The sequence below is a fragment of the Oxyura jamaicensis genome, chromosome 4 (genome assembly GCF_011077185.1).
Source record: "Oxyura jamaicensis isolate SHBP4307 breed ruddy duck chromosome 4, BPBGC_Ojam_1.0, whole genome shotgun sequence".
Lineage (NCBI taxonomy): Eukaryota > Metazoa > Chordata > Aves > Anseriformes > Anatidae > Oxyura > Oxyura jamaicensis.
This window is the reverse complement of record NC_048896.1, coordinates 18,285,762-18,312,052: the sequence shown is the minus strand read 5'-3', so window position 1 is coordinate 18,312,052 and position 26,291 is coordinate 18,285,762. Positions and strand designations below refer to the sequence as shown.

The window sequence follows — 26,291 nt, the reverse complement described above, 5'->3', positions numbered from 1 at the left end:
AGAACAATGAACTGAGACAGCTGAAATAATATTACATGGTTTTCATATTAGATTACAGTAAGGATTAAGCTATTGGGAACTCACAGGACAAGCAGGACTTACAGACAGCACTGGGATCCCCTCTTTCCCCACGGCAGGATCCACACTAATTTAGGTCAGTCTGCAACCATTCCTGTGAGACTGCCCTCACATATAACGCATATCTCGCTGCAGTTAAAGCTCGCTAGTTCTCATCCTAGCCAAAACTGACATGGAAAGTGGATTATTGCCTTCTTCCTTCCACTGAACTTCTAATACTCAAGCTATCAAACAAGGAAGTCAGACCCCAAAGAGTTCAGGTTGAGAAAGACTTGCCTACTGTAGGAGCTAATGAATCTGCAACATTTGCATGGTTAAAAATGCCAAAATAAATTCTTTCTTAAACTATGTTTTCTCTCATGTGGGTGATGGTGATAATTTGAGCAAAATATTCTTTTGATGTTGCTGAAGGTTCTGCTTAAATTCTAAGAAGCAGCACCCTAGCCTAAGATGCACAGATATTCCATTAAGAGAATAATATTTTGTATGTTTGTCTCTATCACTCATACATTGGAAAAAAAAAAAACAAACAGCTTCTGCATGGAAGCCATACGGAACCTAAACATAAGCAAAGTAGTTAGCAAAAGGAAAATGGAGAAAGGCTGCTAGGCTGCAAACAGGGGGAACCCAACAGTGCCACTGAGTCAGAAACAGAACGTAAGAATACAAGAAGAGACAACGCTGTAGCAGATGGTGAGTCACGGATAAAGATCAGACATCTAAAGGAGCAACTGCAGAAAAGAAGGCAAGAAAGCTGTAAAAGAGGCCTCAGGACAGCTGTGAATGAGAGCATGAGATTCAGGAGAGCGTTGAGAGTGCAGAAGAAAGGTTCCGTTGAGCCGCAGGCTCAGTGAGAAGACAAGGCTCTGCAGGTGAGAACAGGCCTGCTTTCGGGAGCTCTGCTTTGTCAGAATATTATTGGTTTTAAGGGGGGAGCTATTCTGGGGGTATATGTGCTTGTTAGCTTAACTTACTCCCAGCTCGTTATCATGAAAACTTCCCCACCAAGCCCAAGGGAAACTGCTGAAAGGAGAAGGACAGACATCTCCTTCAGGTTGTTTGGATGAAGCAGGAGCAAGGCTCTCCTGCCTAGCTCCCGGGGCTGGCCCCAGCAGGTCTCTGCTCACCGTGCTTACTGCCCACAGGTCACGCCAGCGGCGTTGTGGTGACCGTTCCTGAGAAGATAGTGAATGTCACGACAGGCGGCAACGCAACCCTCCTCTGTACGTACACGAGTTCTCAGCCGCTGGGAAATTTCTTTATCCAGTGGAGCTTTTACAGTGCCAAAGAGAGCCAGCTGCACACCGTAAGATATTTATTTGTTATTAATATGAAGATATGTTTAAGATGTCCTGACGTCCTTAAAGAATCTTGTTATGTTTTATAGCGTTATCCTCGCTAAGACCTGGGGGCAGGTAACATTGGTGTTCCCACACTAAAGACAAAGAACTGAGGTGCAGTGAATTTTAGGGCAGATGTACAAAGCTACTGAGGCTCCCAATTCCTACTGCATGCCTGAGCTCCCATGGAAACTTATGAGAAGGTAGGAGAGGCATTCAGATGCTTCAACAACTTGCTCCAAGTCACAGAGGAAGCGTGATGTGGAATAAAGCTCAGGTGTCCAAAAATCACACATGTGCTCCGGCCCCTGGACCAGCTCCCTTTTCTCTTGTCTGGCAGACACTTCCTTCTATTGTGAACGTGGTTTTCCTGGTGAGACGCCCTTGCCTATGACAATGTGTTCCCCACCTCAGGGTCAAATGTGAGCTCCATTATTGCCACTATTGGGCAGCTCGGGACGAGAGCAGTGCATAACAACAGACCACCAGCCCAAGTCAGCAGCAGTAGTGGGAAATCTGCCCCAGTTACCTTGTGTTAGCGTTTTGCGGCATCCCGTGGGTGTCACTGCGGTAGCAGAACAATTACAGATCAAAGGCAAGTGCTCCCTGCCCTTCCTGAGACCAGCATCTCCCCCTGCAGCAGTACAGTGTGGTAGGATGAAGTATCAGTGTGGAGAGGGCAGCAGGACTGCAAGGGACACCAAGTACTGGGCAGCTGCCTGCTGTAACCACTGCCCCAGCCCCTCACGTGGCTCTGAAGGCCTTGCAGAGCAGCCTGGCCTGCCTACAGGGAGTAAGGGATGGGATGTGCAACTTCTGTACATACCCACACTAGCAGCCAGACTACAAGAGCTACCAATTAATCTAATGTTTGGGTGTGAAATTAATCCAGCACAACATGCAGGCTCTGAGTTCCCCTTAGCTCACCCAGCAAGGTGCTGAGCAGTCAGCAACACTTTCCTTTACAAGAAGAAATGCTGCTTAGAAGTGTCACTGCATCCTTGAAGACTGTGACTTCTTTCCACACCCTACTGTCAGGCTTGGCCTTTAAGACAATCAGCCCCTGTTCTCCCCCCTAGTTTTAACCTTACTGCTAACATTTTGCTCCTACAAGTTCAATTTTCCTGCTCGGTGTTACACCTGAGGGTTGATGTAAACAGGTTTGACTTAGATCACTGGCACAGCCCACCCTGATGATACTCCTGTCATGTTTAACAACTTCCTAATAACATTACCTTCAGAGGTTTGCCACAGCTGATAGAGTTATACCTTCTATTCTGTTTATCAATTAGAGCAGAATTAGACTGTGCAATTTGCAGAACGTACAGTACTTCCTACATTTGGCACTGAGCCGTAGCCAGTACGCAAGAAGTAGCAATTTAACACAGGACAGGGGAACTGCTTACCCTCCTGCTGTGTATCATAGCCACAAATAAAACCTCTAGCAGTGACAAGCACAAACAGTGGGCCCATCCCAAGTTCTGACTCCAGCTAAATGACAGACGGATATATGCACACCTTCCTGACTAATTGTATGACTAGTTGTTACTCATATCAGTTGCTTTTTTCATGTCAAAACTGTTTTCTTAAATAAAGAACCACTCATGAAAGGGTGGCAGCTTCAGGTTTCCTAACTAAGTTGCGCACAGAGTAATGCATTGTAATTTTGATCCAGTATGTTGTAGCACAGACTTCAATCACTCCTTCAGGTGCGAAGTACAGCACCAAGACAGGAGCGAGCCCATATTCTCCAGATTCAGTTACAGTCTCTCCATTTTACTTGTGTTAAATTTTCGTCATTGCAAGACAAAAAATGAAATACATTTTCTGATCACAACCAGGAAAAATAAGAATATTGTAGCTGAAAGTATTTCAGAGGGAGCATGGGACAGCATCAAGAGATCCAAAAGGGGAAAAAACGTTTGTGAGCTGTGATGGATGATGAGAAAATATCCCCTAAGGAATGTAATCAGAACATACTGTGGGTGGTTTGGAATATGCTCCAAAAAAAAATTAACTGACGCAAGGCTCCAAAATGCCAGGGAAAACCTTACGGATCAATCTCTTTAGCACTCAGTCCCGTATTTTGCAGCTCCCACTGAATTTAGTGGGGAAGCTGGGCCTATAAGGACTGGAATAAACGATCTGGTTTTCTCCCCATTTGAAACTAATTTCACGGCAAATTCACTTTCACACCACAGCACACATCCATTGGTAATGGATGATCTGCATTGTCATTAAATAAAGTCGATACGATCTGGCAAGGCGACGGGGTAGTGCTAATGCCATCCTCCTTGAGGACAGAGGCAAAACTTCCCTTCACTGCAGTGCCCGTTACCCTCGGCCCTACACTCAGCGAGGTGTGGAGAAAACCCTTCACTCTGCTGTTGTATTCAGAGGGTGCATGCGTGTGCAGAGCTGCAGGTCTGGGGTGCTGTAATTAAAATGCTTTTAGCAACCCGTTCAGCCCTGTATTATTTGGTCCCGCAGCTTTTTACCACAACACGGTGATTCCTTGGCATTTTGAACCTATTCACAAAATTAATCATGGTAATACAAACAGTGGTAAGAAAGGACTGTGACTGCTTTTGAAAAATACCCATTTAAAGAAATCACACAACATGGCTGAACATGAAATCGGATTTTCAACCTGTCTCGAAACCCACAGTGATTTGAGGCTGCTCTTTCCATTTTGTACTGGTGACTTTTCTGGGTTTCAGAAAGGACAGAGTGCCTGGGAGCATGTATACCTTTCACCTACAGGTTTAAACAAAAAATAATCTTTGTCTCTACAAACCTGGCTTTGCCCTGGTTCCTTGGCATGCAGCTGAAGTTAAATTTCGTATTTTCTTCCAAGTAGAAAGTATATGCATGGCAACGGAAGAGACTGCCAGCTTTGGCTTACATTGTTTAAAGAATACTAAAATGCAAGTCAAAAATATATTCAATATACTGGTGAGCTGACAAAAACACTGGAATTGAACATGTTGTCACTATAGTTTACTGAATACCAGAACAGCAGCTTGCATTTTAAGTTGGATAAAATTATTACATTTTATAATATACTTAGATTCTTCTAACACATCTCAAATAAATAATGAATACTTCTTACAAGTAGTGCCTATTTTCTCCAGAAAATTTTATTAAAAATTTTACTGTTATTAAAAAATTGCCATTTCTTCAACAATTAAATGGATAAATTTTCAGCTTCAATTTTTTGGGAGTAGAAAATGTCTGCCAAACATTTTAAAGATAGGAGACTTACAATTTTTCAAAAAGCTACAGCAAATACTTGTTATCTCACCTGCTACAATCCTAAATATTCCCAACACCTCACTAAGTGCTAGCTGTATCGAGGACCCTGTTATTCACGTGGATAGTATAAAAAGAATTAATAGGGGGATATTCTCCATGACAAACATAATGAAATCTTCATCCTAATAAATAATGTGTATTTACATAACTGGTAATATGGCCATTTCTCTCTGCAGTGGCAGCAAATAATAGAGCTAACACTGTAGAATGTTAGAATTAATTAAGGCAAATTTAGGTCATTAAGATTATTTTGGCTTTTAAAATTAATGAGGGTGAGCTTTACATTATTAGATTTGAGAACATTATATATATTAAGTATGGAGGCCGTAGGTGTCCTTTCCAAGAGAACGTTAATGTTTTATACCGTCATGTTACAGATTTTGCAGTGTTCTGAGATATGTAACCTCAGCCGCAGTTCTGTTTCGAGGGAAATCAATAAGATCAGTGTGAGGACTGGTGCCAGTGTTAATTTAACACCCCGGAGTATTCAGCCGCAGATTTTACCTTGCTTCAACCTTAGGCAATGCTGTTCATCAGCGCACAGCCCCGATGCTTCCCAGCGCTTGCTTTGTGAAGCTGGCTGGTGTGCCTCGCTGTTTGTTGTGGTGTTTTCACATCCTGTTCCCTTTTGCCACAATGCTGGTGCAGGTGCTCAGCAGCTAAAAGCCATGGCAGTTACACAGGCGGGGAGGAGATACCGCAAACAGCCGGCTGCTCGCAGACACTGCCATGAGAAGGAAGGCAGCAAACAGGGGGATGGCAGGTGTTCGCTGGGCTGGTTTGAAGACAGTGCAGATATATGTAGTGTAGGAATATTAAACTTTTCTCTAATTGGAGCCTAATTCTGCTCTTATCCTGAGAAGTTCCACCAGTGGAAATAATTCTCTTTATTTGAACTAAATACTGTAAATGTCAACTAATGGAAAATGGGAAGTTATGTGTATTTTTACTTTTTTTTTTTTTTTTTTTTTTTTTGGCCTTTCCCCCCCCTAGCAATATGTCTTTTTAATGATTAATTTTATTTTTAAATAGCTGCTCCCACCCACGGATCTTGAGAAATTTCCAACTACCCAACTCTCTGTACTTCACCTATAGACAGACTGAGGTAAAAACAACTTATTCAACTCAGCCAGGGTAACAGAATATATCACAGCCTGGCCTGCTTCCTAAGGTAGAGTCACAGCTCCTCCTAAGATCTACATCTGTGCTTCATTTTATGCTCTGAGTCACTCGGCTGACCTCAGTATAAAGCACCTAAATAAATGTTTGAAAGACTGAAGCTTTCTGTTGACTCTGCACAGGCGAGGCTGCAGCCTGGCAAACCTAAATCCAAGTCCTGAACCCAACCAGCACCACACCTTGAGCCTCCAGCCCAGGCCACCCACAATTAAAGCAAGTGAAATTATCAGAGACACTGCGTGGCTACCCAAGATATGCTTGCTGCAGCATTATTGATTGAAATTTTGAGTTAACTGGAGGAATAAGGGAATGGAATGACTGTTGTTTGTAAGAGATGCTGGGTGAATTATTGATATGCCTCTTGTGGAATCATTCTCTAAAAAAAAAAAAGCTAACTTGAAATACTTGCAAATGATGACATTAACACTGCTTTGGCAAAACTGATGATGGACGATAGTGAGGGAAGGAGTGTAGCAGCCTGTAGCAATGCTATCTTCCATTTATTCTGTATATTGGCTTTCATCCCAAGGGAGCTCTGCATTTTTCTTTTACCTGTACTACCAAGGAAGTGCCATTTAGCAGCAAGGGGCAAGACTAGGACTGAGAGCCCACCGCACATGCTTCCAGCCACAGATGCCTGAGGCTGTGTGCTGCAGGGGCTGTCAGTGCTGCAGGGGACGCTGGCTTGGAGCAGAGCAGCCCATTCCAGCCCCTGAGTGAAGACAAGCCTCTGCAAAGCACTGCCTGGAGCACTACAGAAAACTTACTGGAAGGGGCCTCTCTGATTCGTGAGCATTTTGTTCTGCCTAAGGGTGATGTTTTTAAAACCAAGTCTTACCTAACATTTCAATGACCCTGCAGGCACCAAAAAACATAGCTTCATTTAACAGCAGAAAGCAAAGGCAATACCTCCAGTGAAGGGAAGATAGACCCTGCTGTCAGTGTCAATGCAGTCAGAGCAATTCCTGGATGTCACTGGCGTTGCTGGTGGCTGCCTGTGGTTATCTTTGGTGCTGGGGTGACAGTCTGCAGAGAAAAGGTCAAATAAACTGGCATGCTTATGGAGACAACAGAGCAAAAAAGAAAGTGGGGACAAGTAGAAAAATATCAGGTTGTAACTTACGTGTTTGGAGCCAATAGGAGACTTAGTTTGCCTAATTTTAGGTAGAACTCAGCAATAAGATGGTATTGCATCCCATTCTGTTACTCAGGGCTTAAGACATCTGCAAAACGTGCTGAGCATGAGGCACCCTGCCCTTGTGAACAGCACCACTGCCTTCAGGGGAGCGTGTAGAGAGCAGGCTCTTGGACTTTGGGGGCACATTTCCAGTCTCATTTAACTCTCAGACCAGCCCATTTTTACTCAAATACAGCACTCCCCGTGTCACGGTATTCTGAGTATGGATGAAAAGTCAGTCAGTCATTGTCAAAAGATGGTGTATGTGACAGATGCACGGGGAAGATGTAGCTGGAGATACAAGGTAAGAAAAAACAAACAAACACAATCTTAACAACATAAAAAGAACTAAATAGCTTCTGCTAGATTTATACTGCTATAAAACTTGTAATTATGTTCTGGGTTAAAATCCTAAAACCAGCACGTGACTGAGATGAGCTCAATCAGATGCATCACTCAGAATTTTTACCTCATGCTAATTTTTACTGCATTTTCCTCTATCAGATTTATTCTGGAAGTAGCTGTTGCTTTTTTCCCACAGCTATTCTGGGTGGCTGAACTAGTACCTGATCCTTCGAGAATATTCTACCCAAAGAGTATCTGAATAGCACGTCCACACAATGTGAGCAAGTCTGAATATCCCAGATTTGGGGCTAGATATTTACAGAGAGAAAAAATATTCCTCCTTGATCCCCCCTCTACAACGTGCCATTTTGGGCTGTGACGTACAGAGGAACACAAAGCTGCCTGATGAACCAGCCTCCTCTCAGACATCAGCTGCCTGGTGTCCCAGCCAGAATCCCTTCCAAACCCTCTTTGAGTGGGATTCCTGTCTCACTGTGAAGTACAGGGTGCAACCCAAAGCAAACTGAGGTCTGATAACTGCCAAGGGCACTGAGAAAGCATGTTTGCGCTTGATACGCCATAGAAATTACTCACTAATAGTTCAGCCACAAGAATGACACTGTGAGAACATGAAAGAGATGATCCTCCAAAGCATTTTGCGCCAGTTAAAGCTGCTGAATGATTAATTCTCTAAAGGCTTCTGACTCCATCTCTTTCTTCTACCAACGTGCAATTGTGACAAGAGGCTTCCAGTCATCCTTGGTTACCCGTGACAAAAATCCCAGTAATGTAGGGCAGAACATCCCTGCTGCAGTTTGGCAGATCAAAGTTTCACTAAAAATGTGTAAAGAACAGCTGTGGATGAGCAAATGCATTTGGGGCCAGGCTCAGTCACATGGCACACGTCAACGAAACCAATGCACATGTGAGCATTTGCCTGCTTATCTAGCAAGTTCAGAATCTGCGCCTTGGGCTTTAATTAACACTTGGAGAGTGCAGCATTTGCTCTCTAATTAGATGGTAAGACGCTTAAGGGAAAGATGAATACATTTTTTTCCCCTTGTTACTTTATAAATTCTGTCTGTACTCTGAATTCAGAAAGAGATGATGATATCTATCTGCTAAAGTTGTTAATATCTCCCTTTGCACTTATCGGTGAGAAAGAGACTTCAACAGTTCTTTTTATGGTAGCATGAGAAAATGACAAAGAGAAAATGACAGAACAACACGCTGCTGGGGCTGGAATGCCTCCGAGTGCCTGAGCTTTGCAGCTCTCCAGACAAGGGCTGTGAATCAGAATGAGAAGCTGAATACATCAGCCTAGAGAAACGTCATTGGACAGGATGCTCCAGCTTTGCATCTGCTGGTGGGAGAAAGTGAGATGGGCTGGGGGAGGGAAGACAGGTATTAGACAGGAAGCCATGTCCTCGTTCTGCCTCACAGTCAGGAAATCAAGGCTACCGTGCAGATTAAGTGGGACGTTTTGTAACGCATCTTCAAGTACGTCTGTTTTTACAAGTTTGACACCCAGATGCACTAGGCAAAACAGCAGTGCGGTGTGACGGCACCAGGAGATGGGAGGAACACTGAGCTGGACTGCGTCCATCCAAAGCCATTTGAAAGACACACATTTACACTCATTCTAGCATCTATTTGTCCAGCCCCAAGAAGGGAAAGGAAGCAGATGGAGGCACGTTTCTTTTAATTTTCTGCCTGCTTTTTCACACGTGTCCTCTACTCCCCAAGGAACAAGATTGCTCTATGGGAGACGCTGTATAAACAAACCTGTAGGTGGGTTTCTCCTTTTCTGCCAGACATCTGGCAGCCTTCAAAAACCCTCAACACAGCTTTGCCAACTGCTTCCTCTTCGGGTGAGCACTTGCCTCACCATCACACAAGAAGGGGAACAGCCTTCCCACAAATCAGGCAAAAGTAGAAAAGGATGTGTGATTTCATGTACCAGGCCCTTCTGAATTCACGATACAAATGGCCTTGCCTCCAGCATCGAGGTTACCAAGATTTTCTTCCAAACTAGCATGACCATTCCCACTTCCTTCCCTGTTCTGTTTGTAACCCATATTCCCTGAACAGGTACACAAATAGGTCAACTGCCTTGGAGCTCTACGAGACCAAATCCTCTTGGTTGTAGCAGACACCGTGACTCTGGAAACACAGAGCAACCATGCCATTGCCTTAAAAAGCAAAGGGATGACTGCCGACACCGCTGGGCATTAAGCAAACCCTGGCCCACAAGTTAAAGAACGAACTGCAATCCTTTCCAAAACCAAGGAAAGACTTTCTGGACTGCTTTTAGCTGTTTTGCAGAAACTGCTGTTTCAGATTGTGGAGTTATTAGGGACAGCATTTTTAGGAGTGATAATCTCACTTTTTTTTTTTTTTTTTTTTTTTTGTCAGTTATTTGATTAGTCATCTGAGGCAGCTGCTCCCTTGAAATGTGAAAAGGCATCATTATATAAAAACTGGCATGAGCAAACTAGCTGGTAATTAGAAGTAGCAACCATTACTAAATCCACAGTATTGTTTTTCCACTGGTAAATCATAGACTTCACTAGAGCTGCTCATGGTTTGCTTGAGGACATTAAGTGCTTATTTTTACAGAGAACACAGCAGATTTCTTGGGTGCTTTTTACATTCAAGATACTAGACTTTAAACATATTTAACACGCTGCTTTAAAAAGGCCTCTGGCAAAGGACTGCCATTGACTACATTTATACTTTTCCCATGTAGAGATTTTAGGGACATTCTAGGTAAAATGGAAAGAAATGTCAATGAGATGCATACTTGTGGGAAGGGATATCAGCTGTCAGTTGGAAAAAAAAGAAAGAAAGAAAGAAAAAGCTTTATCTTTAACAGAAAACAAGTTTTTGACTTCTGAAATGGAATAGATACATTTTTGCAAATATTTTCTTATCAGTTTTTTGAAAGGCATAAACATGATCTTTTTAAGGACAATATACAAACTTTTTATACAAGAGTTTAAAATATTAATTTTGAGTGTATTGTTTCAAACAGGCTACAAATTTTCAGCCAATTAACTGAAACATGTTCCTCTTAAATGAAATTTCCTGTGTACACAATCCAATCATACCTCTGGGACAAGATATACACTCAGTAATTAATCACAACATTACTCAGCCTTTTTGGTGTTTACCAGCTTCCTTCAGGCAATGAACTCCACAGCTAGCGAGATAAGCATCATACAGGAGCAAAAGAGAGAAAGGACAGGAGCCTGCAGGGGAACCGAGTGGATTTCCTTAAGCTGTTCAACTGTGCTTATATATTCATAGCTCAAACAACAACAAAAATACTAAAAGATTTGGTTTAAATCCATGAAGAGAAGAAGTATTCTCTGCTGTGCTGACACCTGCCTCAGATTCAACAGTTTACACAAAATATTCCCTCTGTGTCCATTCAGAAAGGAAAAAATATTAATTTTGCAGTGTATCATATGAGGGCTTAGATGCAAAATTCACCCTGACATCAGATGAATTAAACCACACTCACAGGGAGCACTTGCTCCTCTGTGTTGTTTACTGGCATGCTCCGACTCCATTTACAACTCGCAGTGCCAGACCAGTTTCCCAGGAACATGTGCTGTAGCTGAGCTGGCACACAGCAGGCATAAATCCCAAATGACTCTGAGGTAGGCTGAAGAGAATTTAGACCTTTTTTCAATAGTGGAGCCCTATGAAGGGATACAATGGACCTGTCTCTCCTCTCTTGCTGCTGCAAATCAGGCACATTAGTATGAAGCTGATGGAAGCTCCTGCCCTTACCCCACTCAAATGACCATCGCACTACCGACTGAGAGGAGGCACAAATCCATCACTGCTGGGGTCTATAGAGGAATATCTGTTTAAGAGAAGCCTGAGGTCAGAATCACAGGTTTTGTAACTTCAAACTCTTGAATTGAGCAGTCTATAACATTCTGTTGTCGCTTGTACTACGATAAGTAGAGAATGAAAGAAGTGTGGCCAATGGCTTTTTTTAATTACAGGTATATCAGTTTTATATCAGCAAAGCATAAAGCCACTTTTAAACCTGATGGGCTTGCATGCTAAACATGGAAGCTGGAGAGTCTCTCCAGCAGTCTTGCAGACTGCTAACAAAGCCCACGCTGTGCTAACATTAAAGCTGTTATCCTTCCCCGCTGCAACACCAGTTTCCCACGTGCTGGCAACGCACGCAGTAGCTTTGGTACTCAGAGCCCTGCATCAATTGTACCTGGTGTTTGCAATCCTGGGGCAGGGACAGATCAAGTCTGGCTGGAAAGCAGACCAAACTGCACTTGAGATGGGGCCAAGCTGCAGTACCGGGGCTGCTGGTGCTGTGCAGCCTTGTGTTTTGACCTTCATTTCAAAGCTTTATCACTGCATACACCAGCTATGTTCAGGCCGTTTTGGGGTGTAGCTTGCCTTAAGCTAATAAAGGCTTTGAGATAACATTGCTTAAAGATTTTAGTCAACACTGTATCAGGGTGGATAAACAGAATTAAGAATAAATATTCTTAATTCAAAAGGCAATCAGTTGATCTGCAAAGTAAAGCAAATTATACTCCTTGCCTGGGGATTTGCAGTGTCCCAACAGGCAGGAAGCTTTGACAAGAAAGAACTTTTGATATTAGTCAAGCGTGAATGGCATTTTACACCAGTCTGTGAAACTTTTTCCCACAAGCATTTTCCAACTATTTCCATTAAAAACATGTTGTCGGGTCCAACTTCAATAAATACATTTACAGTGCTGATTCCAGAATACTGTCAGTGGGACAAATGTTAGATCCATTTGGGTGCCAACCTGTAACTCTGTATGGTTACCACTCATCAGTGTGAGAAAATGGTTTATGGATTGTGCTGCAGCCACTCCATTTGCCTAGAAAATGGTGTTTGTGCACTGGGGAGCATACTGCTTATCCCAAGCACTACCACTTATATATAATACTGTTAGTAATATCTGAGAGAAGTAATTAACGTTCCATAGTCTTTCACATTAGCTTTGTTCTTTCAGATCTAGATTTCCCAGCAGAGTTAGGAAAGAGTGCACATACTCCTTGAGAACTATTATATTCACCCCAAAGCAGATGAAGTATCACTGCTCAGGGCCCAAGTCTCAAACTACCAACCAGTCTCCATAATGAACACAATTTATCCCTCTGTTCAGTCGACAAGTTCAGGCTTATAAACTTATGAGGCCAACTCTGTTCCCAGAGTGCTCTTAAGTACAATTCATGCTCCTGAAATCAGTGAAATCTGTCAATGTTAAACAGCTAATTTTAATTTAAATGCTGCATTCCTTAGAGACATTTTTGCTTACCATGCCTTTAATTCTGCAAAAGTTTACTATTGTATAGTTAAAGAGGAACTTCTTGATCCCAAATAGGTACGACTTCAAGCATTGAAGCCAACAGCTGTTCTTGACTTCCATCTGTGCTATAAACAAACAAACAAACAAACAAACAAAAAAGAACAAGACAGTTCATGACACTGGCTCTGATCTTGATTACACAAACGAGAACAGCATAGTTGCTCGAACTGCACGTGTGATGATTCTGCTGGTGTTCCTGTACTGCACTATTATTGCTTCCAAATTCACTGCAAACAGATCAGGCACCTTGTTTGCTTAGACCTATGTCATGTGGATTCACTTCAGTTCTCTCTTTGCTAGCTTCTATATTTGGAAAGCTCTGCAGCCACCCCCTTTTTGCAATGACAAGTCCATTCCTGTCATAATCTTCTACTAAGCTGAGTATTAGTAATATCACAAATGATCAGTGCTTCAATTAGTGCCACTATTAATTGCGCATAACTTAGCATTTGTACACAGATTTGTCATATGATGTCCATTTACACAACTAAAAAAATCCCTGTCCTGAAAAGCTTGTTATCTAAGAACCATTAAAAATATATATGCAAATGTACCACATGTTTACCTCTGGTTTCTTGGGGGAAGGTGCAAGAAAGGGGGTGACCTAGCTTCACTTAATCAAAAATCAACCATACTCCAGTTACGAGTAGCAAGCAAAGTGGCAGTAAGATCTCTTGTTTTGAAACTAACAATGGATTTTCTACCACAGATCTATTATTATTCAGGAGGACAGTCTTACTCCTATGGAGAGTTTAAGAACAGGATCACAGCTGCAACAGGTCCAGGGAATGCATCGATAACAATCTCCAACATGCAGCCCTCTGACACTGGTTCCTACACCTGTGAAGTTTTCAGCCCACTGAACGATGCTGGCCAGAGCCAAAAATCAGTGATTGTCAACGTGCTGGGTAAGTGCCTTTCCTCTGTACTGCTGTATTGTAGTTTTCCTGCCCTATTACAAAAATAAAATAAAATAAAAAATGAATTCACGCCTCAAAATATGCAGCAGCAGAGGGAATGACGGGGCTGTGATGAACAAGGCCTGTGATGCAGAAAGAAGGGCTCACTTATGGACTGACGCAGTTTTTCTCCAAGGGCTTTGAAGGCAGGCAGAGCTTGTGGTGCCATCTAGCTTCCAGACGAAGCAGACCTGGCCTGATACCACTCAGCAGCTACACTTCCTTGACCTACAGTAAAATCTCATGGTCCCACGAGAGGCCTTCCAATTCACTTTGTGCTCTCAAAAAGCTACCTGATTTAAGCAGGTAGCTGGAATTATCTGAGTTCACTAGATTGTTCATGTTGGAAAAGGAAAGATACTGTCTGATTAAAATAAAAAGCCCTTCTAATTGTAAATGACAACTTCTCTGGGTAGCTGTTACTTTTAAGCATAACCCAGGCCCAGCAAAGACCGAAAGTTGAGAAAGAAGGAAAAAAGAGCGGAATGAGATTTACTTCCTAGTCAGTCAAACGTTTGCACTAACCCCATCTAACCATTGCTTTTGTACTGAGAACTCATACCTGGTCAGAGGTACGAATCACACCCTTATGAAAGAGATTGCAGTACCATTTGCCTGTCTGCCATGTATAGGACAAAGACACATGTAAATTCATTTCCTGAAAGTCACATTTTCACAGTACAATTACTAATTCTCATCTAAAATCCCCCAAAGAGTAAATCTTGGAGCAGTTAAGGGAAGAGACCGTACTTTTCCCATGAAAACTCACTTATGCACATAAAATTTGGCTGTGTTCATTGCCAGTATAGTTCCAGTGATGGTACTCCAAAGAACCACAGCATGCCTAGACATAAGAAATGAAAAATAACAGCTGTAAGCAAAATCTTCAGTGTACAAAGTGAGGAAACTATCAAAACATTTTTTTTTTTTTCTCCACATAAATATAGTTGATTTATTTATTCCACAACTGCAAGATACAGAAGAATCAGGCCTTGACCCTCTCTTCTTATGTGGAAAAGCTCCAATGCCCTGAAGGAAAGATGCTGCTATGTGGCAGGAAATGGTAGAGAATGAATAGTGACTGGTCCAGTATAAGTAATTGATAGTTGTCATCAATGCCTAACATCTCACTATCCCCATAATAGTATTTATTTAGCATGTAAAGGAAAAAAAGATAATAAAAATGTATCCTAGGCCACGTGTATATATTCATTATTACTGAAGTCTTTACAGGAGAGCCTTTGGTCAGATGCATAAACAAGACTATGCTCTTGGACAGAAATCTGTAACTGTGGTTTTATTCTTTACTACAGCAGCACAGAAACAGACCTTGATGTGGAAGCTTGCAGCCCTTGGTGTGAACTCATGTGTCTGTTCTTGTTCTTTTACAGTCAAACCATCAAAGCCTTTCTGCAAAATAGAAGGAACGCCAGAGAAAGGCCATCTAATCTACCTCTTATGCAAATGTGAAGAGGGATTGCCTCACCCTACCTACCACTGGTACAAAGTAGACGACAATACCCTCACGCCTGTGACTGAGCAAATTAGTACGTAACTACACGACTGCCATACTGTGCTCAAGAGCTGGAGTGCCGTAGTACCAGCTAGGATTTCAAACACTTTGCATCACATAGGACAGTTAAAACTTACCCTCCCCTCTCCTCTTCTGATGTTCAGTATCACAAATTCATATTTTTACACACTCAAATTGACTGTCACAAAGAGCTAATTTTTCTTATTTTTAAAAAACTTTTATTTGCTTTAATAAAAACTGTGTGGCATGTTAAAGTCTTGTCTATACCAACCGTTACTTTAAATTTAAACAATGTTAAAATGGGAGAAATGTTCATACCTTTACATCTCCCTTCCTTTGGAATTTTGAGTGAATTTACATTCAAATTAAGGCAATTTGTCATTCAGTTGCTAAGAAATCCATCCTGAACATCTTCAGTACCTGTTAGCTTTTCATTTATGAAATTACAATGACAATAGTATCAGTGCTGGTGAAACATTAGACAGACAGACTTACAGAGTATGGGCATACTACTCATCTTCTAATATGTTCCTACAGAATCCTCTGTAGTAATTGTCAAAAGAAGGTAAATGTTTTGGATTTAAATATATATATATATAAGGAATGAAAGAATAATGGGAAAAACCCTTTAGCTTGTACTGTTCTTCTTTTCTTAAAAGCTCTCAGTAATACCAACTAAAGAAAACCATTTCCCTCTAAAGTATACAAATGTTAAACTGTACCTGTTCTCTGTTTGCCACAGATCCAAACACTGGCATTCTTTACATTGGCAACCTCACTACCTTTGAAACAGGATATTACCGCTGTATAGCCAGCAATGTCATGGGGAACAGTACCTGTGAGCTTGACCTAACTTCAATGCGTAAGTGAAAATAATCCCTTATATGATCTATGACATACTCTTTGAAGAAAAATGCTGTAATATCTTCAAAACAGATTTTTTTTGGAAATGCAGGCAGTAGTCAACCATATCTGTTTGCAGATTTTTCACGTAAACAGTAACATTTAACAAGAACCAAGTGTATATTGTATAAGCAATCACGAGATATGTCCCTGAAATGCGTACTCAATTACTCAGTGGTCTTTAAAATGAAAATGGCAGGTCAGAGCTAGCAGCTGTGCTCAAGTGGAAATAGGTTTTTAGGGTTCACAATCAGATCATGCAGCTGAACAACAGAGATAAAGGCAACCTCAATTTCAGAATCTGTTTGCAAGGATTGAAGAGCAAAGACTTCCAACTACTGCCAATGTTAACAACCCAGTATTTCCCTTAGCCAGTCATAAACATGGGGCTTGTTGTGAGTAGGGTGCTAACTGTTAAGAAAGGAGGCAGCAAAGGTCATAAAAGCCCAGTTCTCTTTTCCTATAGTATCTTTGGCCTCTCTCCTGGAAAAACACACTTAGTTTTTTAGGTCTTTGAATTGAATGCCTTATTTCTGCTAAAGCATCCTCCACTAAATTTCTATGGGATTTTGCTGGATTAATACTTTTTTAAAACTCTTTTTTTTTTTTTTTTCCTTTCTAGATTCAGACAGTGCTATTGTTGCTGGAGCATTAATTGGAGCAATTGTGGCAGCTGTTATCATTTGTGTTATCGTCTGGGTCTTAACCAAGAAAGCAAAGAAAAAGAAGTCATCAAGTAATGAAATGCAGTAAGAATTTATTTCTTTGCTTGATTTTCAGACAATTGTTTCTGTAAAGCACTGCTGATAAACCAGAGCTAAAGTAAAACTTAAATACTGTAAACATTTATAGAAGAGTATACAAGGCTTGAGAAAACTTCCAGAGTGAGAGTATTTGCTTTTGTGTAACTTTTAGGCTGTTGCACTTGTAATATGGGTGGTCATTACCCTCTTTCTTATGTTTACGTGCAGCTACTACCAAACAATACCTAAAATATAGGTTGGAAAAACAGTGTCTTCTATTTAAAAGTTTATGGTGGCTGTTAATAGCAGGTGAATGAAGTCAAAAAAGGTATAGCAGCTAAGGGTTTCTCTCAGAGAACTGACTACCAGACATTACAAAGGGCTACGGGACACATGCTTGGGATACTCTAAGGCATCTCAAATGGCTGGAGCCACTAAGGTTTAGGCAAAGAATGGAGCCCAGAATGTCAATTTTGATCCTGCTTTGGAAATGTCTTTTTCTCTGCGCTTTGGTTGCTCATTTCTCTCCTAAATTGCCAAATCTCCAGGATAAGTATCATCTCATACGTTACACTGTCAGCCCCATGATGTTAAACATTAAATTAATACATGCAGCTAAGCCAGAAAAGATTGTCATGTCATCTGGACACTGCCCTGTAGCAGAGGTCTAAAACTTCCTGATGGGGATTACTGCTAATCCAGGCCAGTGGCAACTCATGCACATGATTTCTGCTTTGAACTGATGTAGCTTTAACTTCTGATTAAGTTCTTGGACCCTAATAAACCTTGCTACATTGAATTAACCCACTAGTATCTGGTATTTTTTACATGTGAAAGTACTTAAATATTGGGAGTTGATTTATTATTGTTTCCATAAGGGAAATTGAATTCATATCTATTACTAAAAATATTTTTCTATTGTCAGCCTTTTCATAGCTCTTTTCTGACTGTACCTTATTTGTATGTATTTGAATGGGACACCAGATCTGCATGCAATTTCCCTGAAAGCTCACACCAACCAGTTTATTTTGCTATCCCTTTTCAGACACTGTCCAACACCACTCAGTTTCCCATTCTGCTTTAATGAACTGGCATTTAAACATACTAAAACCCACTTTTTTTCCTAATAAAATCACTTAAACCGGTGGTGCAGATCAGTCTTATTATCCACCACTGTCAATCTCTGTCTTAACAGCAATTTTGTACCTTCTCAGGTGCTCTCGTAACAGAGTCCTAATAATATGGGGGTTACTGTTCAGATGACAAAACTACGAAGATATGTTCTTTTGAAAGACTCTAGTGTAGATGGGATTTCGATACATGAAATTACAATCCTCATCCTGTCTCCCTGCAGAGTAATGGCTCAGAAACAATCCAATGCAGAGTATGTTCAGGTACCGAATGAAGAAAACATACCTGCAACCACAGCTCCGTCAAGCAACGCGACAAACGAATACCCCAGTGTTGATGAAACAGCAGCCTCTGGAACACCTGAAAATGATGAGAAGCAAGACGTGGAAAAAGAAGAAACAGCCTAGAATTTATTTCAACAGTTTTCCGTGTCAGCTTTGAAGCCCATTATAAAAAAAAAATAACAAAAAAGCAAATTTATCATTGAATTAACACAGCATTGGGACATAAACTTAAATCTGCATTTGTGTTGGGAAACGTGGGGCTGGAGATTGAAAAGGATGCTACCTACACCTGCACTTTGTGAGGAGCAGACTGGGCCTTCGAGTTAATCAAATTTCACGTATATTTATAACTAGATAATAAATATAAAAAACTACCATCCACAGTTATACAATCTATTTTACAAAATTAATTAGAAAATGGTGTCAAGCATTGAAGAAAATATGACCTTCCTGTCAGCTACCAGTGATGCTGTACGTGTCCATACAGTTCGGAACCACAGAAGCCTTCTCTGTGAAGTGTTAGCCAACCTCATGGCTCCTGTGGACCAAGAACTACCATCATGGCCAGGACACTGCAATGTTTAAAGGATCTGATTTTGCACTTCAGAATTAAAAGCATGTTTCATCAATTTCATCAGAGTGCAGAAACAGATTTAAAGACCTGGACCAATGAAATCTTGTGTCTGAATTCCACTTAAAGTTATAAAACCAAAACAGTCCTGGAAACGTTTACCTGTTGCTGCCTAACATGGGACACACTTTGTTAACCACAGCCTTCTGACTTTAGAGCTCCCAAGGCACCAGCATTCCAGAGCTGGGTATTTCAGCAGTTTGGGTTCTCAGTGTAATGGAATTAGCAGTTGGGTGCCCAGTTTGAACCTTGACTGACTGGTTTCTAGATAACAGGAGCTGGAAATCTAAATCCCTTACAAGGCTTGTAATAATAGGCACTCAGAATATCAGATTCCTCACAAAAAGCAGATGTATCTGCTTTCAAAACTTAGAAACGATCACTGCCAACTATGTGACACATCAACCTAAACTGCTTCCTCTTCCTGAGATGACTTAAATCTATGTCCAGGCAGCTGCCCTACCCTCAAAGAGACAACCTCATGCTACTTTTCTGCTGGTCTCTCTAGCCCAGTGTAAGTTTGTCCATTTTCTATAGGTGAAAGCTTCAGGAGGAAAGATAAACAGTGGATCCACAACAGCTGAGTAACGAGATCCAAGAGAGGAAGGACAAAAGGCAATTGATCCATATACACTCTGATCACTAAACACCTGTCTAGTGAAGAAGACAGACTCTTCTCTCAGGTCCCAGTTTCTAAAGACAAGCAATCCTTCTTCAAAAAGGCAAAGATAGTTGAAGAAAGTTCTTCAAAAGGGCAAAGATACCTGCTTTCAGAAGAGGACAACGAGGTTCAGGCTCAGGTCTGTTCAGGGACCAGACACACAGACTCAGCAGCTCCCTAAGACCTACATGAAGCAGATACTCACTGACCTAAGGAGACACCACTTCCGGTCTTGTGCACTGAAGAGAAAACTCTGACGTGGGGATCTGGACCATTTGGGCACTTAAGTCTTCTATAAGTTCTACTATTTCTTCTTTGGTGACTGTTTTTGGAGCCTGTAAAAGTGACTGGTATACACCAGCCATCTTTAAAACAGATTGAAGGATACATCTGAGCTAAAATTTCCAGGTCCAGCTCCTACAGCTCTAAGCATCTTTACTGACAGATAAGGCATGGTGTCCTCATCAACATGCCCATTTTACCTGGGCAGCCTGCTCTAAGGAACCTGCTTTGGCAGGGGGGTTGGACTGATGGTCTTTCGAGGTCCCTTCCAAACCCTACAATTCTGTGGTTCTGTTTGGATCATTAAGCTAACTGCATTCAGTGTCCTTTCTACATAGTGTTGTGGCTTTCAAAGATTTGACTTTGATACATGCATCCTAGTGTTTCATTCCAGAGTAAAAGAGCACTTACAATGTTTTTACAACATCGTTTTAGCTAAAAACTGCTCATGCTGGACCACAAGGATCAAACTCTTACTAGTGCCAACACTGCTGCATCCTGTCGGTGGATCACTGTTCTCTCCGCAAAATATCCAAAGCAAACATTAAGTCACGACCTGTATACAAGCTTCTTCTTAGGCAGGCATCTTTTGTTGAATCAGGTGGCAATTTTACTGACCAAAATCTGCAAACTCTGACCATGCAGTCTAGGTGTAGAAGCTTAAGGAAAATTTCTTATATTCTGATAGTTTTATAAGCGTGGTCAGTAACAGCAAGAGAAGAGCACATACAGCCTTCTGCTGCTTGGATGCCATTTCTCACCACAGGTGTTTTCTGATGAGAAAATTCAAATGCATTGTTGGTCCAAGGGAGCCTATAACTTGGCTGAGAGTGACATTAACTTGAAATAATTTCTTCCCCAACACTCCTAGGCATTCTTTTACTCTTGCCCTTCATAGAAGAATATACACAGCTCCTCAGGACACTGCTTTATTTGCATTAGTTCTAAAGTCATCTCCTGTATATATGCCAAGTGCATTTTATTTACTGCAACGCTCTTCGAGATTTCAGGTGTCTGCAACAGCATTCTCATTATATGGGAGGACTACATTAAGTGGTCACCGTCACTGGGCTTTAATCTTTCCTTAATCTCAACTTCAGAAGCTTCTCTGCATCTATTTCTTATATAACTTCTAAGATAGGGGCTTATTCTGATGAAGTTGTAATTGCATCATACAGCTAACACGGACAATGTTCCTAGACTACCCCAGGTCTTAGATGCGCTAAAAAACAACAGATTGCTCCTGTTAATGCTTTTATATATTCAATTGTTCTGTTCATTTTCTAAGTTCTAACCTCCAGTTTGTTATTAAAAAAAACAACAACAACAAAAAAACCACCAACAACCCACCCCCCAAAAAAGCAGAACAGACTGCTGGAGGTGAAGAGGAAGGTAAGGAAAATAGCAAAAACATTTATTCAAAATTTCCTAATATTCTGAGATATTTTTGTAAGCCTTCTGACAGATGTTTGTCCTCAGTATGAAGATTCTCAAGTAAAACAGTTTACTGTAAAGAATGGGACACAGTTCATAGCTTTCCACTGCTGCTCTTGGCAACGCACAAGCCAAATCAGATACTGAACCATGGCATGTAGCTCAAAAACCCTGCAGAGCTATGCAGGACGCAGTGTTTTTCACAATTTGCTTCAGATGTTTTAACAGTCTTTGCTGCATGGCCCATTTATGTCCTCCTGAGGGAGTAAGAATCATTAGGATGGAAAGCAGATATTAAGCCAACATCTGAGCCACCATCTTCCAGGGAAGGGGATTTTAAAAAGCTACAGAGCTGTGGCAGGGTTTTTGTATTTTTTTTTCTTCCTTCTTTTTCTCTATACAAAGATCAAGAACCAGCACAGAATTTAACTTCAGCTTTTCTCAATTCAAGTTTTCAGCAGCACCTCCATAATGTATAAAAACCATCATTTACTCAGTCAAGTTCCTGCTTCAAGTAAGGTCTGAACAGCCATGGGTTACTGTAAAGGCAAGTTTTCCCCACTGCTCTCTGTGCAATGCAACCTGCATTTTGCTTTCTAGGATAGACTTAAAAGTACTTGGTGAAGATTATGTTTGGTTTTAAGTTTCTGTCTTGCTTATCAAAATAAATTGCGTTACCTTAATCCCTACAAGATAAACTGTAAAAACTGTCATCTTCTGTTTCAACATTTCCTTGCAGCTGAAGAACAAGCATGCTCTGTTTCCATACTGTGTAATGGATGGCAGGCTTTCAGCTGACTTGCTTGCTTCATCCAAAGCGCAAAAGCTATTTAGGAAATATTGGTTTTGTTACACGTAAGTTTAATAAAGTTTTATAACACCAAGGACTGCTGTTTAGGAAATTTGCTTTATTTCACAGAATTTTATCATCAACATTTGTTCAGAACGGAGGACTCTATTCCAGTGGTGCCACAAGATATCTTACCAACATCAGAACAGGAGGTGATGTGTTGAATTCGGCCTTCCCTCTCAAATATTTCTGTCACAAATGTTAGTTATTATATTACGCAGTAAGAACTCTCAGTTCTATCACTGAATGCTAAAACATTGAATTTATTTCCCATCATACTAAAAAGCAAACAAAACACAAAATCCCAACCTCCCCCATGTCAATTCAACCAGAGATTACCAACACAAAAGTAAGAAACAAACACAGTAGGGACAAGTGCATGGAAGCCTTCAATGGTCTGCATGAAAAAGTGATTTAGAGCTACCTTCTAATAACTTAATACCAGGATTTGCTATGAGTAAACGGAGATTAACTCAGGCTTCTGTTATAAAATACTGTCAGTGCTACACAATGCAAGTCAAACAGAACAGATAGATCCACAGAAGAAACAACAGGAAAAAAAAGATTCAAAGCACATCCATCACATCAAATGAATTAGATTTAAAACTAAACTAAAAATATGTAAGAGAGAAGCTTAAAATACTACAAGTTGACTCAAAAAGACTAACAAGGGTAAAAACTGATACAATTATTGAAGTAACTCAGCAAAATGCATTTGACAAAAGGAAAAAGAGTAATTTAGAATTATCTGAAGGAAGCAAATCAGTACCCAAAAAAAGACAAACAAAAAGCCCAAGCACAAATGCTAAGAGAAAAAAATGACACTGAACAGGCTTCCAAGACAAAGTTGACTCTAAACAGGTAAAGCACTTTTGGTCTTGTTGTTTGAAAGAAATAATCGTAAACTAGACGCTGAAATAGAAGGAATGACCTAGCGTATACAGATCATACTGTGAACTGAAAGCAAACTGCAAGTTATCAAAAATACTTTAAAAGCAGTGATCTGTACAATCAACAGAAGTACAAATGACTGTTTTGGCAGTATACTTGAAGCAAACCTAGAGAAACACATTTCATTACCACATGCTGATGCTCATACACGACATCCTAGTTGAACTATGAAAACATGAAGTTTGCAGTCTTAAATACAAGTGCAACAGGAAAGAGTCAAGCTCAAAGTCCTCACTAGCCTTCCACCATTCTTTTAAGTATGGCTCCCAGGCCACCCTTTGCCACTTTCAGGGGGGTCAGCTCTTCTTTGTTCTCAATGTGAATACTTGCACCGTGAGACACCAGCAGCTTTGCCTCATCCACTCTCTCTTCATCGCAGGCTAAATGACTGCAATAAGAACAAGAAACCCACAGCCACTTTTAAGTAGTCCAAGCTTATAAAGAGCTTATCCTTTGTCAAAATGACAGCATGAATGTCAGAAGGGAGAGAAACCCCAGAACAACAAAACCACACGCAACCAACTACCTAAGCAGACTTCAAAGTCTGCCATCAGGTCACTCTCTTGTCATGAAGCAACTCAAGAGTGCTCCTCCTGCTACTGGCTTCACAAATTTAAGGCACTTCTTTAGGTCAGGGTTTGGCTCTGCAGCCAACAAAGCTAAGAAGCACATAATCCATAGTGAAACTGGAAAATGGTAATTTCTAGTTGAACTTAAAGTGATCAACTGAATTTGTAAAGAGTTACTAGAAATGCAGCAAGAGCTTTTTTTTCAGTTTAGCATATCTTGAGAATAAATGCATGTATTCTACTATAAGACTGGGCTTTACGTATGGGAAAAATATACTGCTTGACCTTACTCAGGGCAAAACCTTTCTTGCACTGCAGACAAGGCAGAGTTTTGCCACCAACTTCAAAGCAGTTAAGGTTTCACCTGTACAGATTCCAATTGGTCTCTAAGGTAATACCAAACACTGGACTGGTTGTACACATTAAATCTTGTTTTCCTTAGAGAGGTGAAGAAAAGCTTCCAAAACCAGCTCCTGCTCGGCAGGACGGAGTAAGCCAGCCTGTAAGACCAGTTCCCTCTGACTTTGAAGTGGTTAACGTGCTTTGTACCCCCTAGTGGCAACTGAGCGCATTCCAGGCAATTACAAAAGGTTCTACAATTTTTAAGTATATGTAGTAACACAAATTAAAAGTATATAGGTACAGACGCACTTATGAAAAACACTAATTACGATGTTCTCAAATCCTTTTTAATTACATAGAGATGTGAAGCAAAGGACTATTCTGAGGCAGCTAGAAGCTGTTAAAAATTTGAACTGGAGTTTCATTTCATAGAGGCTATGCTGTCAGCAAAACAAACATGAAAAAAATGATCACTTACAGAGGCGTATTTCCTTCCGAGTCCTGTATATTAACAGACGCCTTGTGCCGCAGAAGGATCTGTATCATTTTTAGGTTTCCTTTGGCTGCTGCTCTGTGTAATGGGGTGGATTGAAAGTGGTCTGTTGCATCTGGATCAGCTCCATTCTCTAAAAGCATGATTGCAATCTGAACGTGCGAGAAGAAAGAGGGGAGGGGGTTGGAAAGAAGAAAAGTTCATCTAATTCAATACCTCTTCCAAGAGCAACACCACCCCCAGTAGCACAGGGAACCATACCTCCTGCTTATTTTTGGAGGCTGCATAATGTAGGGGTGTACAGCCGTTCTGATTGACAGCATTTACATGAGCACCCTTGTCAAGGAGGGCTTTTACAATTTCATCACGGCCTGCCGAAGCGGCAATATGCAAGGGAGTCCAACCAGCCTGCAGATAAGAAAAAATAACAATATTAAAATCAAGAATTTCAGGGAAAAATAAAATACAACCCCAATGCAAAGCAGATTACTTGCTAATAAAATTGTGCATGGTGTTATAACTGTAGAGCTAAATGTGACTGGTATCACTTCAGGTCTGCTTGTATGTCAGCACTACCTGACAGCAGCGAGCAGGTGAATGGCAGAAATTGCTTCTGTTCCCATTAGGTACAGCACCTTGTGAGGCACCTCACCCCTCCAAACCCAACACTGTTGCTTTCCAAAGGAAATATTTTGAGAACAAACAAAAGTGGCAGAAAACGGCATCTGAAAGTTTCTGCAACGTCTTCTATATCCCACCCTCCCATTAAACTGGCAGGACAATGCTTCCTTCTTCAAGGGTGACCTTTAGGATGCTTCACAACATAAGTATTTTCTCCAGGACAGTAACAGACCACATCCTTTGGAACTGAGCAATCACTGAGCTTGGGATCTACTCTATAACGCCACCCCCAGCAGGGAGAAGGCTTCGAAGTCCCTCACAATGAGGCACAGCGTAACACCCTCCTCAGCCCTCCCCATTCCCCTCAGAGTCCCCATTTTTCCCCTCAGCCTTACCCTTCCCCTCAGCTCCCCCTTTTACCCCAGCACCCTCCTTCCCTTCAGCACCCCTTTTTCTCGCAGCACCCCTTTTTCTCTCAGCACCCCCCTAATCCCCCCTCAGACCCCCCCTTTCACCTCAGACTCCCCTTTTTCACCTCAGACCTCCCCCCTTTCCCCCCTCAATCCCCCCCTTTCCCTCTCAGACCCCCATTTCTCTCCGCCCCCCGGCCCCCCACTCCCCCTCAGCCCCACTCACGTCGTCCTTCTCGCTGACAGGCACCTCGAGCCCCAGCAGCAGGTCAGCGACAGCGGCGTGCCCGGCCGAGCAGGCCCAGTGCAGCGCGGTGCGGCCGGCCTGTGGGGAGGGAGCGGGCGGCGGTCAGCCCGGGGCGCCGAGCGGGGCCGGCTGCCGGGAGCCGCCGCCTCACGGGGCGGGGAGAGAGCCCCCAGCCCGCGCTGACCTGGTCGGCCGCCGTGGCCAGGCCCCTGTCGCGCTGCAGCTGGGCGCGCAGCTCGTCCAGGCGCCCGCCGTACGCCATGTTGCACACCGCCACCTCCGACACCGACACCGCGCCCGCCATGGCGCCCGCCGACATCGCCCTTCCACCCGCTCGGCTCGCCCGCGGGGGGTGCTGGGGGTTGTAGGCGGGGAGCGGGGAGGGAGGCGGGGAGCGGCGCCGCGCTCCTCGGGCGGCGGGACTACAGC

The 26,291-nt window shown here is 42.0% G+C and overlaps 2 protein-coding genes across 6 annotated transcripts in view; one reads left to right on the top strand and one right to left on the bottom strand.

The window, feature by feature from the left end:
* VSIG1 (V-set and immunoglobulin domain containing 1) overlaps positions 1-19,715 on the top strand; it is a 34,308-nt gene extending 14,593 nt beyond the window's left edge. For 2 of the 5 annotated variants that reach the window (XM_035324657.1, XM_035324658.1), the window contains exons 2-8: positions 1,224-1,384; positions 7,286-7,393; positions 13,527-13,725; positions 15,168-15,323; positions 16,053-16,172; positions 16,836-16,962; positions 18,311-19,715. In XM_035324657.1, coding sequence (XP_035180548.1) covers positions 1,224-1,384; positions 7,286-7,393; positions 13,527-13,725; positions 15,168-15,323; positions 16,053-16,172; positions 16,836-16,962; positions 18,311-18,494 — 1,055 coding nt within the window. In that variant the 3' untranslated portion in view covers positions 18,495-19,715. The remainder of the gene's footprint in view (positions 1-1,223; positions 1,385-7,285; positions 7,394-13,526; positions 13,726-15,167; positions 15,324-16,052; positions 16,173-16,835; positions 16,963-18,310) is intronic. The other 3 variants (XM_035324659.1, XM_035324660.1, XM_035324662.1) reach the window with 2 other exon arrangements.
* A 2,552-nt stretch (positions 19,716-22,267) lies between these two features.
* On the bottom strand, positions 22,268-26,209 carry PSMD10 (proteasome 26S subunit, non-ATPase 10). Its single transcript, XM_035324663.1, has 5 exons — positions 26,047-26,209; positions 25,842-25,940; positions 24,846-24,992; positions 24,570-24,736; positions 22,268-23,568 (listed from the first exon to the last, which is right to left on the bottom strand). Exons 1-5 carry the CDS (start codon positions 26,179-26,181, stop codon positions 23,415-23,417), a joined length of 702 nt encoding a protein of 233 aa, XP_035180554.1. The 5' UTR covers positions 26,182-26,209; the 3' UTR covers positions 22,268-23,414.
* Between the last annotated feature and the right edge of the window lie 82 nt (positions 26,210-26,291).